Source organism: Zosterops lateralis (assembly GCF_965231275.1).
Source record: "Zosterops lateralis genome assembly, chromosome: 24".
Classification (NCBI taxonomy): Eukaryota; Metazoa; Chordata; class Aves; order Passeriformes; family Zosteropidae; genus Zosterops; species Zosterops lateralis.
Window position 1 is genome coordinate 7209477 of NC_139784.1, and position 15278 is coordinate 7224754.

General features: G+C 53.9%; 1 protein-coding gene across 15 annotated transcripts in view; it reads right to left on the reverse strand.

Annotated features, from left to right (window-relative positions):
- Positions 1–15278, reverse strand: part of MAPT (microtubule associated protein tau) — a 42978-nt gene that overhangs the window by 10052 nt on the left and 17648 nt on the right. For 7 of the 15 annotated variants that reach the window (XR_014591703.1, XR_014591704.1, XM_083877557.1 and 4 more), the window contains exons 2-10: positions 12212–12300; positions 10867–10953; positions 9754–9840; positions 8199–8264; positions 4917–5792; positions 2790–2836; positions 1806–1949; positions 598–697; positions 41–91 (exon numbers count right to left, since the gene is read on the reverse strand). Coding sequence is in view for 13 of the 15 variants with exons in the window: in XM_083877557.1 (XP_083733683.1) it covers positions 41–91; positions 598–697; positions 1806–1949; positions 2790–2836; positions 4917–5792; positions 8199–8264; positions 9754–9840; positions 10867–10953; positions 12212–12257 (1504 nt within the window). In the remaining 2 variants the exon portion in view is untranslated. The remainder of the gene's footprint in view (positions 1–40; positions 92–597; positions 698–1805; positions 1950–2789; positions 2837–4916; positions 5793–8198; positions 8265–9753; positions 9841–10866; positions 10954–12211; positions 12301–15278) is intronic. The other 8 variants (XM_083877560.1, XM_083877554.1, XM_083877553.1 and 5 more) reach the window with 6 other exon arrangements.

Here is a 15278-nt window from a genome sequence, read left to right on the forward strand (position 1 = left end):
AAAGGAAATGAAAGAAGAAAAGAAGACCCTTAAACATCACCTTTCTCAGTCTTTGCTGCTGCAGGAGGTGGTTTTTTCTGCTCCTTTCTGCCTGTTTAGTGAATGAGAAAGATGCTTAAACATAATAAAGCTGGAAAATTAATTGATTTAAGGTTTTATGCAGCTCTGGTTAAGGATGAAATATATGTATATATCCAGTGAAATGCACCATTTTAATGGAAATTCACAATGCCTGATGCTTTTGGGGGTTTTTCTTCTCTGAGCATAATGGGCTAATCTCCATTCCTGCAATCGAAGAATTGATCCTCTTGCCCCTGCTCTTTGTGAAGTATCATCAGGGAGAAAACGAGCAGATGGATTAAAAAAAAAAAAAAAAATGGAGCTGCCTAAATCTTCCGAATTTGAGGAAATCCCACGTGATTGAGCAACTGGCCTCTCCTGCACACTGGATTCTGTGTGAGCACAGGGCAGGGAGCAGCCCCTGGACAGGGAACAGCCCTGGCTCTGCACCACGGGCCCCAGGGCAGGGCTGAGTTCAGTCCTCGAGCCCCGGCAGCACCACCCAGACACCAGCACGGGGCTCCCACCGTCACCTACCGGAGCTGGGAGGGGTCTTGGGGGCCGTGGGGGTCTTGGCCGGGATGCGGGTGGCGTTGGTGGAGTTCCTCTGCGCCTGCCCCGCGCGTGCCTTGGGGCCCTGGGGACACAGGGACACGTCAGGGACGGGGTGTCATCCTCAGGGTCAGAGTGTCACCTCCCAGGGACAGGCTGTCACCCCCTGGGGATAGGGTGCCACCCCCTGGGGACAGCCTGTCACCCTCAGGGACAGAGTGTCACCCCTCAGGGACAGGGTGACACCTCCCAGGGTCAGACTGACACCCCCCAGGGTCAGGGTGTCACCTCCCAGGGTCAGGGTGACACCCCCCAGGGACAAGGATGTCTGTCACCCTTGGGATCAGAGCACACAAGACCCTCCCATTTCTCCCCAGGATTCCCCACACCTGCAATGTGCCTGTTCACACCTGGTGTCCCATCCCCACGGCCCCTCCTGGGCCTTTCCCAGGTGAGGCCCCTCCTGGGCCTTTCCCAGGTGAGCCCTTGGCTCCAGCCACACCTTTCCTGCACTCTCACACCTGGCTTAGCCACACCTCTGGTCTCTACTTTTCATCCTTTGGTTTCCCCCTTGTTCTGCTAAAATTTTGTACAGGAGCCAAATGAATCCCAGCACCTGTGACTGGCACAGGGAGCCCAGAGCAGCTGGGGCTGCCCCTGGATCCCTGGAAATGTCCCAGGCCAGGCTGGACAGGGCTTGGAGCAGCCTGGGACAGTGGAAAGCGTCCCTGCCCATGGCAGGGATGGCACTGGATGAGATTTAAGGTCATTTCCAACCCAAACCACTCCAGGATTCCATGGACCTGCACTCCCCTGTGCCTTCCCTCCCCACGGGGGTGTTGATGTGACCGAATGTCACAAAGGGGAGCAGCCCCAAGGTTCTGTTCACCCTGCAGGGCCAGCCCTGGGTGTGTTGCACTCCCTGCAGCTCCTGCAGCTCTGGCTGAGCCCAAACTCCTCCGTGTGAGGCACAGACAGAGCTGCAAAGCCAAGGGTGGGCACGGAGGGACCTGGACACACTCAGCAGAGTCACAGCCTGCAGCAATGAGCCCTTTGTGCTCTGTGCTGGTTCCCCTCAACACCAAACCCGAGGAGAAGGTGCAGGCGAAGCACATCCCACCCTCCCCAGGGGACAGGAATGGCAGGAATTCCTTCAGGTGCTGCCCTGGCCTCTCTCACAGCCACCCCCTTACCTTGGCCTTTGTCTCCTGCATTCCTGGGCTGGCAGGAGAAGCTGCTTTGGAGGCAGAGGAAGGGCTGGAGGGTGGTTTTGGAGGAGCTGAGTGCCGGAGGGGGGACATGGAGCCAGGGGGTTTGGCAGGGCAAGGTGAGCATTTCTTGGATGTGGAAATGGAATAAAACGGGAACAAAATGAAAGAAAATCAGCATGGGAGAGAAATAAAACGGGATCAGGGATGTTCAATAGGATTAGAAGGTGCAATACAGAGCTGGGTGTGGGGCTGCCAGGGCTGTGTATACTGAAAACACCAATTTCAGTGTTAGAAAGTAATTCTGTTCCTCATCTTTAACTCTTTACCCACTGAATTTCCCCTCAGCTTGTCCATTATCCCACTCAGGCACTAACCAGGATAATGGCCAGCTGAGCTAAACCTCCTCCAAATTACCAGTGTGACAGATATAATTTAACTTATGGATTTTACCCATTATTAAACTCTATTCCTCACCCAGGACACAACACAGCATCTTTTTTGGGAGGTTGTCCTGTGCAAGCCAGGAGCTGAATTTGATGATTCTTGTGGATCCCTCCCAGCTCAGGATATTCTATGACCTGCAAGGCCTCGATTATTTAATTTAATGTTTTAATGACATGGTTTGCTCTTTTCACAGTCCCCAGTGCTCATCCCCAGTGCAGTTTTGAGTCTGCCCCAAGGTCAGCTCCTGCTTTTCAGTCCTGGGCTGAGAAAAGGATTTCTCCAACTCCCACCCAACCCCAAGAGCCACGAGCTTGATTTAGATTTGGACCATTTCCTCACCCTCAAAGAACCCACGGATTGCACCATCCAAACCCAGGGGAGGGAAGAAAAAATAAAAACACTCTTGAAAACAAACGGAAAAATGGAATATAATGGGAAGGTTTCCTAAGAGGCAAACAGCAGGGCAGGAGAGGAGCCAGGAACAGGGACAGGTGTCACCCCTGGATTGGTTTTTTGGCTTACCTTGGGTTTCTTTTCATCAGCTTCGGTCCCTTCCTTGTCAACACGACCTGACAGATGGAAACACACAGTTTGGGACTGGTCACAAACTCCAGAGATGACAACACACTGCTGGGGGGTGTTCCCTGCTCTCCCTTAAACTCAAGGCTGTTCTTAGAAATGTGACAAAGTCCCCATCCCTTGCAGAAATCCCTCCACATCCCTTCTGTGTTAGCAGATGATCCCGTGTTAGTCAGCACTGGAGACCAGACACACCAACGAGGTTTGTGAGAGCATTTTGCCCAGATTTCCACCCAGTTCCTGCAGGATCCACCCAGCTCAGGACAGAAAGTTCCCTCCAGCCCTACACACGAATCTGTGAGACACCCACTTGTTCTGACAATCACATAAACAGAGGCTCAGGCTGAAGGGAGCCCCGGCCCAGCAGCACTGTGATCTCACACAAGGGCTTGTTCAGAGCACTTTTATCCCTGGCTGTGGGTAATTCCCATCTCTCCTGAGAGGCTGCTGCTCTCTGCCTCCCAGCACGGTGCCCCTTCCACCTGGGTCAGTCTAATTAGGAGATTAGAAATGGGGAGGAGATAAAGTTTGTGCTACAAGGCGCTCACAACAAAGCCCTTTTCCCCTCACCTTCAGCTAATTGGGAGGAGAAGCTGCTGATAATTCTCCCCAGTGTTGGGAAACTTGTCCTGGGGGATCAGCCCTTTCCTGATGACATGGACAACGCTGTTAATCCACCCCAGAGCTGCTGGATGCACCAACCCCTCCCAACTTCAGTTAAACTGCACACTGGAGCAAGGCTGGAGCAAAGTGTCTCTGCCTTTGAAGGGAAAGACCATTAAATAATTAAACTTCTCCTACTGATTTAGAAGCTGGCTGGCTCTGGGCAGTGCATCCCCACCCCAGTGTGGTTCCAGGCTCCAGTGCAAGCCATGCCAGTGCCCTGCAGCACCCGAGCAAAGCTCCCCGCTGCTGATCCCACAGGGAACAGCCAGAAATGTGTTATGAGCTTTAGCTCCAGTGGAAAAAAGCTCCATCAACAATTTCTTTGTGAGCCCCGCACAGCAAAGAGCCAGCAGCATTCCCAGGCTAACGGGAGCAGCCAAGCCAGCCTGGGGAATGTGGATCTGGGGGGGAAAAGGCAGAGCTTCCCCCAGGACGTGCCTCGGAGAGCTGAGGTACAACAGGGTGAGACACGAGCATGTGTCCTGCTGCCCTGGTGTGTTAGCACAGCTCACAGCACCACCTGCCTTCAGCCACTGAGCTTGTGACATTGCTGAGCCCAGGAGAGGTGGAAAAGAGAAAGGAGAGGTCTAAGGGATGCTCGTGCTTTTAGTGGTGCATTTAGAACCCAAACTTTGAGCCAAAGCTGCTCCCCCAGCCCAGCCCCACACTCTGTTCAGGTGCCTCCAGACAGGCAGGCAGCTCCTGCTGAACCCCCAAAGCCACTACTGTGCTGGGACACCCAGGAACACCCCAAACTGAGCTGGGGTTGCAGCAGGATGCTTTGGAAGAGCAATGGACATGCCTGGCAGTGGGAAAAGGTCCTGCTGGCTGCAGACCCTGCCTCCAGCAGCGGCCACAGCGGATATTTAAGGGGAAAGTACAAGAAACAGGATCAACGTGGGGGCTTTTCCATGGTCAGACCTGCCATCCCTGCCTCTTTCCTCCTCCCTCCTCTTTAGGAAAGCCAATTCCAAGAGTGATTGGATCAGACATGCAAACCAGATGGCAACGTGTCCTGCAGGAACGAGCTGCACACGCCAGGTGAGCCCCATCCACCTGCCAGAGCCACGTCCAGCCGTCCTCCTCTTCTCTGGGAAGGCGCCAGGTGGGAGTTAAGGCACCCACCCAGCAGATCCAAGGAAATCAAAAGCAAAAAACAGGTGAAAAAAAAGCATGATTAGGGACACGCCAGCACCATGCAAGGGACAGGGAACTGCAGCACGAGGGTCTGGCAATCCAAGCCAGGATTAAATCAGGAGGGAGGGCAGGGAGGGAGCAGCAGCAGCGTCGTGGGTCTGTCACAGCACAGCTCCAGGCCATTTCCCAAGCAGCAGGAGTTGAGGTGGCCCCCAAGCTGCAGTGCTGGGTCGGGCCAGCCCAGGGCAGCAGCTGGAGCACACACACCTTTGAGCAGAGGGACACGGCTGGCCTTGTCTGCAGCCAGGCCACCGGGCTTCCTCCTGGGTGTGCGGCGGCCCCCGGCGTCCGGCCCCTCTTCCAGAGGAGCATCTTTGTCCTTCACAGCATCTTCCGCCTCAGCAGGGAGTCTGCCTGCTTCCACCACGGGCCCAGCATCTCCTCCCTCCTCCTTGGGCTCAGCCTCTTGTTGGGACACAATTCCAGAAGGCTCTGACAGGGCGAGGTCTCCTTCTCCCCCCAGCAGCTGCTGCTTCTCCTCTTGGTCCTGTGCTGCTCCATGTGACTCAGCTTCGACCACAAGTGCCTCTCCTGGGGTGTCCCTGAGGACACTTTTGGACTTTTCTCCATCATATTCTTCACGAGCCTCCTGGGCAGCTGCTGGACACGAGCCCTTTTCAGGTCCCAGAGCAACACTCTGCTCCACAAGGGAAGGCAAACCCCGTGCAGAGGTTTCATCGACATCCCGCTCCTCGTCCCTCTCCCGTCCGCCGGAATCTTCTTTTAACGTGGCTCTGGCACACAAAGGAGATGGTCCCTCTTTATGGCCACCTGTGCCCCCTGCTCCTGCCAGGCCCTCTGTGACAGCACGGCCCAGCTCTGGCTCCACACCGACGCCTTCTGTGCCTCCCTGAGCCCACAACTCACGGCTGCCTGCGGCCGCTCCGGAGCCTTGGTACATGTCCAGGGGGATGGGGATGGTCACCTCGATCCTGGTGGGAGCTGCTGCTGGAGCTTTGCCTTCACGGGGCAGAGGTGGCTGCTGAGGCCCCAGGGCCTGCTCTGGGGGCTGGCTGGCACTTTTTGCTGCCTCTCCCACACGCTCCTGAGGGCCAGGCTGGAGCTTTGGGGAGCTCGGCTCGCCTGGAGTTGAAGACGTGGGGTGTGAAGCACGGGCAAGAAATTAGCACAGGCATGTCAAACATCACGTAACGGGAGAGATTCAGGATTTGAGTGGCAGTGGAGAGATAAGAGCAAGTCCCACCCCGCCCCTCTGAACAGAAAACTCGCTCCTACAGTGGCTTTTGCCTTTAAAGAAAGTCTGATCCCCATGGGAATCAGGAACAGGCAGAGATGTGGGAGAACAGATTCCTGCCCAGACCTGGCTCAGACTTTGCTGGGTTCATCCTGCACTCCATGAGCTGGTTTAGGTGCAGAGGTTTCCAGAAGCCAAGAATATTCCCATTTTCCCTAACACCCCCAACTGGAATATCACTTCGCTGCTCAGTGCCCACCTCTTCTTGTCTCACAGGCCAGAGCTCTGTCCTGACCCCACAGAACCCCTGCTGGCCTTCCCTCCCCTCAGGAGATGTTCAGGCACACACAGCCCTGGTTTCAGAGCTCACACCAGCCCTGCTTTGCTCTTTGATCATTCCCAGTGCCCAGGAGCTTGGGAAGGGCCCTCCTGTGCCAGGCCAGAGCAGGGAATGCACTGGGGGGAGAACGCGGCCACAGGGCCACAGAAATTTGGGACCAGGCACCCACTGAGGCTCCTCAGAGCTCCAGTGCTGCTCTGCCATCACCTGAGCTGAGTGACATCTGAACCCCAGAACCTGGGGCCACAGATACAGAGATATATCTGTTTCTCTTTTCTTTTTTTGTGTGTGTAAAAGAGGGGGTTCTGTTCTGTCACTGTCCTGTGCATGACACACAGACCTTTACAATTCCAGCCAACAACCCCTGCACGAAGGCAGATGTTCTAATTGAGCTGGAGCTTTTCACTAGAAATCCCTCCAGCTGAAGGAAAGATGCCCTCAGCAGAGGAGAATTCACCTGGACACGGGTGCATTGCTTTAGAGTCAAACAGCCCAGGAAGAATGTGCCTCTTGTGTAATGAACTGGTTCAGCCTCAAGGACCCCTGGGTCTCTTTGAGCACTGGCCAGGTGAAGAGCCCAAACCAGAGCCCTGAGATCACCACTGTGGCTTTGGAAGATTAACAAACAAAACTAAAACAAGAAAAGATGAAGTCAAGACCGACTTGGTCTTTCATCAGTGTCCTCCCCATTTTAAGAGAATATCACAATTAAGGAGAATATTATTTTAAGAGAATATCACAAATTTAAGTGAAACAACCACACAAAGACCTCGTATGTGACAGCTGAAATATCCCAGGACAAGGCAGAAAGGATTTAGGAAAATCTGGTGAGGAACAGCACTAAAACCAGGGCAGAGAGAAGAGAGAACTTCAATCCCTCCACTAACAATCCTGATTTCTTTTTTATAGCACTGCCACTATTTTGTATATAGAAGAGCTGACGGTCCAAAAATCATTGGCCAGGCAAGTGGAGGTTTTACCCTAATTGCAGGGAGTAAAATGCACAGAATTGTGCTCATCTGTGTGTGGAAAGCAACAACAACCTTAATTCTGCCCTGAGCTGAGAAGGCAAAACCTATTTACTTCTGTAAAAGACACGGATGTCTAAATGCACTAATGGAGCCACGATGGGGAAAGACACTGCCCAACTGGAGGGGTTTGTTATGTTTACTGCACAGGAAACTGCTGCACAAAATGGGTTTTCACTAAAACAGCACAATGAATTTGGGCTGTGGTGAACAGTGGAGGCAAGACAGAAATGTCACAGGGGGTCTCAACCCCTGAGTCTGCCCCATGGAACCCATGGGAGCTTTGGGAAAACCAATTTTCCATCAAGTCTGAACTGAGGAGAGTCAGGAGAAGCTTTCCAGGTAGCCACATGGTCCCTGGGTAATTTTTCAGCCCCTAAGCAGACACATAATGAATGCTGTGAGAACACTCTCTGCCCACTGTGTCTGGCTTTGTCACTCACATTCCACAAGACTGGGACACAAGAGGAGAAAAATCCCTTTATGTTGAAGTTCAGGGTATGAGTGAGTAGGTTTGAGTCCTGTTTTACATTGGAAAGATGCAGTAATTAAACAATTTGTGGGTTTCACGTGTGACAGGCAGGGCCTGCACTGCCTCTGCTCAATCTGAGCAGCTCCTCTGGCCACAAACACATCCCAGCTCTGCCCATCAGCTTCTCCAGCCTGGAGAACACCCTGATTTTGCAGCTGGACAAACAAACACCATGCCTTTGGCCACCTGAGAGGGAAATCTGGGGTATGAGAAGCTGCAACTGCCTGAAATGAGTATATTGGAACAACCCACGTGTGTGTGGCCCTCCTGTGCCAGGAACGGGGAGAAATGCAGAGCTGCTGTGCAGGGCAGAGAACAAAACCCTCCAAGCCACCACCAGCCAGCTGCACAGGTGGGCAGCCACACCTGCCCCAGGGACAGAGGATTCACCCACCTTGGGTGGCATCTCCTGCAGCGTGGTCCTCCAGGTTGGGGGTGGCTCCGACGCCCGCCTCTTCGGCTGCTCCAGAAAGAAACAGGGGAAAAAAACATGATCAAAATGAGAGTACAGTTCAATCACGTGCCTGGAGAAATGAATTTACCTCCCTGCTGAGGCTGCCCAGCAGAACGGGCAGGATCTCTGCTGTGCCACCAGCAGGGCAGCACCAGAAAGGGAATGTGCCCACGGTGATGATGGAGATGGGTAGATCTGCTCAGCCTGGGCTGTACAGACCACAGGAGTGTTTTCACCAGCTTCCACACACCCCAAATGGCAGGTTAGTACAAGCTCTTCCAGGCAGAAAACAGGCTGTTAAGGAGCAAGGAAACTTGTGGATTTATATCCTTCTTCTACCCTCACCTGGCCTTTCCTGGCCAGCAGCACCATGAATGTCTCTTACCTGAGCTCACCTTGGTGTCTGTGACCAACCTGTGAACCCTAAAGGCTGTGAGAGACCAGTAATTCCAAGCCTGATACAAATCTAGAGAAATCCTGACCTTCAGGACCACAGAGAAGTGAGGTTTTCTTCACAGTGATGATGGTTTGTCTCCACCAGCATTTTTTCAGCTTATTCTAGGACTACTTTCAAACCAGCTTGAACAACTCTATTTGTAATGCCACAGTTCTCCAGTCAATCTAGGACTTCTTCTGTTCTCCCCATTTTTTTCCAAGCAGTTCAGGACACACTGGCTCCCTGGGACAGTCAGATCTTGCACCAGAGCCTCCATGTTTCAGCCCAGGGCTCCACCAGCAGCTCAGGGACTGGATGCAGCACAGAAATTTCACTGCTCTGAGTCGTTCCAGTGTTTGGCACTGGCAGAAGCTCTTTTCTACCCCCTGCTTTTCTCAGGTCCTGCCTGATGCTTCCAGGGAAAGCCACTGGCCATGGCACAGGGGACAACAGGGGACACGTCCTCGTTTTCCACACACAGACCTGCCCCCCCAGGTCCTGCTCCCTCACACACAGCCCTGCCACAGCCACTGCCCTGCTCTGCCTCTGAAAGGGCCCATCCTTCCCTGGAAAACCAGGCCCAGGTGCAGCGACTGCCCACAGGGCATTCAGGCTGAATTAGCCACTTCACTTCCTCTGCATTATCCTTAAAAGCACTGCTGCAGTGGCCTGGTTTTCACCTGCCACTCCAAAGACACCGCGAGGGTTGGGCAGAGCCCAAGTGCTGCAGGACAGGCACCCAGGGGCTGTGGGGCAGGAACAAGCCAGACCTGCAGCGAGGAGCCCCGAGGTGGGAGCCAAAGCCACCACAGAGACACCAGAAAGAAGGATTGTCAGATGTGGAGCACAGAAAAGAGAGAAGAAAAGGCTGCGAGTTTCCCCCAGGATGGGGAAGGCAAGAGGACAACTCCAAGTGAGGAATTATTTGGAGAAGAAGGAACCAGCATTGGGAACAGTGTCCCCGTGAGAGGTTTCGTGGTGTTGTCTCACAGCACCGACCAGTCCAGCTCTCTGCTCTGTCTGCAGCAAGACAAGAAGCTGCCCCTTGGTGTCCCTCACCTGTGGTTCCTTCTGGGATCTCCCCGTGCTGTTCCGCACCACCCTGATCCTCGTGGTCTCCTTCCTCCACTAAAGGTGCTGTGGCATCTGAAAAAACAACACAGCTTTCACCCAGCTGCTGAGAGGCAAAGCCCTCTGGGGGCCAGGATGTGCCTGGGGAATTTCTTGCTCAGAGGAGCACTCAGCTCCCTCCCTTGAGCCAGTGGAGGGCACGACTAACCATGACACAACAAAGCCAGGACCACGGGGACACCACGGGCTGCCCCCCTGCCACACAAAGTGCCACAGCCCTACACTTCTGAAGGCTTTTTGCCTTTTTGTCCAAAAATTCACCACGAAAATCAGCCCAGGCACAGCAATCCTGCCTGGAGACACAGAACAGCTCCCGTGGGACCTGCACAGAACAGCCCAGTGCGGCTGCATCGTGCCCTGGGACAGAGAAACACCTGGCTCCACCTGCCAGAGGGGTGTCTGCTCACGCTGACAGTCCCAATCCAACTGGAAAGCAGGATAATATTCCCCTCCTGCACCAGAGAGGTTTTGTGTCCTGATTTCTTGAGGCACTTTCCCGACAACCACTGAGCCCACGCCTCCAGCAGGACAGGGCTGGGGCTGCTCAGCCTCTCTGCCCACCCTTCCTTCCTTCCAGAACAATTCTGCAAGATAAAGCCTCTATCTCAAGTCTCCAAAGGCAGATTCTTGGGATCAAAGCAGCCAGAGGAACGCAAAAAGTGAAGGCAATTACAACAGTGAACAAGTCTCTCTACCCAAAAGGCATCCAGGACTCGGGGAGCACAGTGACACAAACCTGTGTCACACAGCACAGGCTGCACGACTGGGACCTTGCACTGCCCCTGAAAAGTCTGCAGGAAACAAACCACAAACAACTTTCCTGAGGTGTAATGAACAATTCACCTTTTCTTGTTTTCCAGCACCTTTCAAAGCTCATTCTCTCACTCTGAGCACAGCAAACACCACCGGTTGTGAGACCAACACAAAAAGGTTTCTCCTCCTGAGAAAAACCCCTCAGGACACGGCTCGGGGGGTCTGTGGTGAGGTTTACCACGACCCCATCCATCATGGTCCCAAAGCAGAAAGTCAAAGAGCTCCCACCTTCCGTAGTTGGGGTGCTCTTAGCGTCAGATGTTTCAGAAACAGGCTCATCCGATCCATCATCGACTGGTATCTGAAGGGGATAGCCTGGAAAACATTCAAATACTTACAAACAAGGCCTTGGCTACGAACTGGGGGCCTGGGGGTTACCAACTCTGATTGCCCAGATCCACAGCAGCAAGAAGCTGCAGCTGGAAGAGTAAAAACCACCTGAACTAAAAGCAAAGCGAAGCGTGAAAATGCCAACCAAAAGCACCAGTGTCACCACCAAAAGGAACAAAAGGAAAAACCCATCAGCAAAAGAAAAGCCCAGTGAACTGGGCAGGCAGAAACAGGCAAAGCATGGCACAAGCAGGTGAGGAGAACCTCAGCAACATAAGGAGGAAAGATGTGCAGATTCTGAGTCACTGTTGTCCTCTCCCTCCCAGAGCAGGCTGAGCACTCCCAGGACTGCAAACCAGCCCCAGGGTTTGTAAAGGGGCTGCTGCGGGACAATTCTGTGCCAAGAAATGGTGGCAAAAGATTTCTGGAAGAGCAGGGCAAGAGGCACAAGTCTCCTCTCAGCAAGGGTGCAGGGCAAATCAAATAATGAGAGCTGGGAAAAGTGATTTTTGGAAAAGAAGAAGCGAAATCCCTGTGAGCCTGTGATGTGTGAGACGAGCTGAGAGGAGCTGCAGAGCCCGGGATGAATGGAGGCTGTGGAGTCTCTCCAGGACAGAGGCCACCCATGTATCTGGTGTAAGAGGTGTCCAGAGCACCCCAAGAAAAGGAAATTAAGATGATGTTTATATGGAGCATAGCCGGGAGTGAGTCCCACCAGGTTTCCAAGCTCAGCTGTGGAGCAGGGTGGAATGAGAAAGGAAAAGCTTCTGGAGAAATGCAGGACTGAAACATGGTGAGGAAGACTCCAGCATGGCCCCCACTCCCAGAGCTCCCTGTCCAGCTGTCCCCAGGCCCCTGTGCAGGTGAGGAAAGCAGGCAGCAAGCAGCACCCTTGAGCTGTGACCCCAAATAAAAACAGGGCTGTGTTTCCACAGCCAACTGAGGAGTGAACACAAACACACACACTTGCAAAGCTGCAGCAGTGGGATTGTCCCTAGCCCTGGACACCAGGAGTTATTCTGCTCGTGCTGCACAATGAGAGCCATGAGCAGCATTTTCCTGTGACTGTGAATGTTGGAGCCTCTTGTGAGCTCTCCGAGGTGCCCTGGCTGCAGCCAGCTGACCCAGAGTGTCCTTGCACACACACTGAGGGTCCCCAGGGACCCCTCGCAGCACCACCCTGTTCTCCCTGTCCCTCCTCAGCCCAGCAGTGGGTCCTTCACCACCTCCTGGACGTGCTCACCTGAGGAGAAGTGTTTTTCCTGGCCAGGTGCGTGATCCTCCATCATGGTGGTGTCCTGAGGCTGCTCTGCCACCTCTCAGCAAAGGTACCTGGAAAGGAGAGGAAAAAACTAACGCCCATCAGGCAAAACCTGCCACAACAGGAGCAAAGGGAAGGTCTGGTCATTGATGCACAAGCAAAAGCGTGTCCCGGTCACTGCATCCCTCACAATGAACACAGAGGCAACTCCTGCCAGCTGCCTCCAAATTCCATGGGTTATTTAAGATGTCTGAAGCAAAATGCTCATCCCAGTGCAGCCAGGACACTGCTCTGACCCAGTTCTGCCCCAGGAGATCCCTGTGAGCAGCAGGCTAAGTGCTGACAGACTCCTGGAGCACGCTCCACACTCTGCATTTCCCAGTTTAACCAGTCTCCCAGGAGGAGTGTTTGCTGTGGGAAGGGATCCTCCCATCCCTGTGGATACACCCAGCAGGGACACACAGCTACCACAACACACTCATCGTCTTAAAAACCATCCAAAAATGACACATGGGGGGAAACTAGGACAACCCAGAGATGGGTTTTGGACTCTTGGAGAAGAGGGTCTCACTCAGTGGTGGCTGAGAGGGGACAGCACAACCCCTGCTCTAACCCCAAACCCTCCCTGCAGGGCACAGAGCAAAGCAAACAGGTCTGGGCATTGGGGTGGGAGCAGAAAGGTGCCAAATCTCACCGTTGTTTTTTTAATCTGCAGAAGGAAATGAAGTCTCCAACGACCATTATGTGCCCCCCGGGGCAGGGCCCTGCTCCCTGTGCTGGGTGGACACACGGTGCTTTTATCTGCCTTCCCAAGAGCTGATATAATTACAGCCACTGGCAGTGATGAATAATCAGCTATTAGTGTGATCACATGCCTGCCATGGCCGAATCCAGCAGAGGAGCTCAGGTTACCACCAGCAAGGAGGAAACTTGTGGGTTTGTGTGCTGGCAGTAAATTAACTGGATGTATGGAACCACACCAGAGAAACTCCAGGGCCAGTAACCAGATCTCTCACCCAGGTTTTTTTTAAGCCTTAGCAAGATGACTCTGCAATTTAATTACTGCCTTAGACAGCTACAGAGCCATTTGACAGGACTGGAGAACCAAGGAAGCTGGAGAAATTGCACTGGAATGAAATCACCCATAAAAATGGAGGTATAAAATAGGAAAGAATTAAGTATCTAATTTTTGCTCTAATTGGTGGGCCCTAATTATTTGGACATATGGCTGCCCTCCTCCCAGTGCTCAAAGGATCATATTGATTATATCCAGGCCTCATCTGGCTGATGCTTGATATTATTCACAGCACTGAGATACTAAAATATGGTATTAACCCAGTGCAGGGGTCACAAAAGCAAGCTAGGCACAAACAGGAGTGTAAAACTGGCACAGAAATGCTGCTCTGCTGTGACTGTGTGTGTGTGCACGTACACAGGGGTGACCCCTCTGCCCCAAACACACTCGTGGGGCTGGGCACAGCAGCTTTCCCAAAGCACTGCCCTGTTTTTGGCAGGGAAATGTGGATGGCAGCAGCAGCTCCTGCCCCCTCACCAGCAGGGCTCCCCTCTGTTCACTACAAACCTTCCGGCAGTGACACCTTCCCTTCCCAACTGCACATTCCAGGGCAAAACACTGACACAGCTCTGCTGTGCCGCCTTTACACCAGGCTGTTCCCTTACTCTGCCTCCTCTCCTCTCTCCCTCACAGGTTTTTTTTTTTTCTGGGGGAAGAGCAGTTAAATGTCTCCCCACACTTAGTCCTTCCTTGCCTCTGGACAGCAATTTCCCATCCAGAGGGGACTGCAGAGGGTTTATCTGCTGGCTCTAAGGACAGCATCCCCCATGGGGAAGACCTTGCACTTCTCCTGGCCAGGCAGGGCTGCAGCTCTGGGTCTCCTGGGCAGGCAGGGCTGCAGCTCTGGGTCTCCTGGCCAGGCAGGGCTGCAGCTCTGGGTCTCCAGACCAGGCAGGGCTGCAGCTCTGGGTCTCCTGGCCAGGCAGGGCTGCAGCTCTGGGTCTCCTGGCCAGGCAGGGCTGCAGTTCTGGGTCTCCTGGGCAGGCAGGGCTGCAGCTCTGGGTCTCCTGGCCAGGCAGGGCTGCAGCTCTGGGTCTCCAGACCAGGCAGGGCTGCAGCTCTGGGTCTCCTGGCCGTGCAGGGCTGCAGCTCTGGGTCTCCTGGCCAGGCAGGGCTGCAGCTCTGGGTCTCCTGGCCAGGCAGGGCTGCAGCTCTGGGTCTCCTGGCCAGGCAGGGCTGCAGCTCTGGGTCTCCTGGCTGTGCAGGGCTGCAGCCCTGGCCCCGCAGCAGCGCAGTGATTCAGCACAGGCAGGGAGCTGCTGCAGGCAGGGCTGCTGCTCACTGCTTGCTCTGGGCAGTGCCAGGGCTCTCCAGCACAAAGGAAGGGGCAGGGCTGTGCTCAGGAGCTGGGGATGCTGCTCCCTGCCCGTGCCGCTCAGGGACAGGCAGGGACAGCCCCCACACCCACCGTGGCACGCACGATGCTGCTCAGGGGGGCTCGGGGGGATGCAGACATTAATTTTTCAGAGAGGAAGAGCTGCCTTTCTGTTACAGGGAGAAAAGCCAGAGGTCCATCAGTGAAACACCCTGGGAGCACCCCAAACCCACTGCAGCTCAGGGAACACCCCCAGTGCCAGCCCATTTGGACAGAGGGATCTGGGGCCATGCCTGGATTGCTCTGGAGGGCAGAAACATCTCCCAGCAGGTGAAGCACAACATCCTCTGCTGCTCCTGCAGAGCCCCTCTGTGCCTGAGCCACCCGTGCTGGGGAACAAAACCACGAGCCAAGGGATGGGAGGGAGGGAAAGTCTCAGCTTTGCCTTGGGTTTTCACTCAGGTAATAAATTCATACAACCAAAGAGAATTTAAATCATATTAAAACGACATATTCTAGATCTGAACTCTCAAAGATGGAATGAGAATTGTGAAAGAAGTCCACAATGATAATCCTCTTTGTTTTTCCTTTTGAGTGGGGGAAGGGGAAATCCCTCTTAGGGAAAAAACAACATCAAGGGGGAAAAAAAAAATACTCTA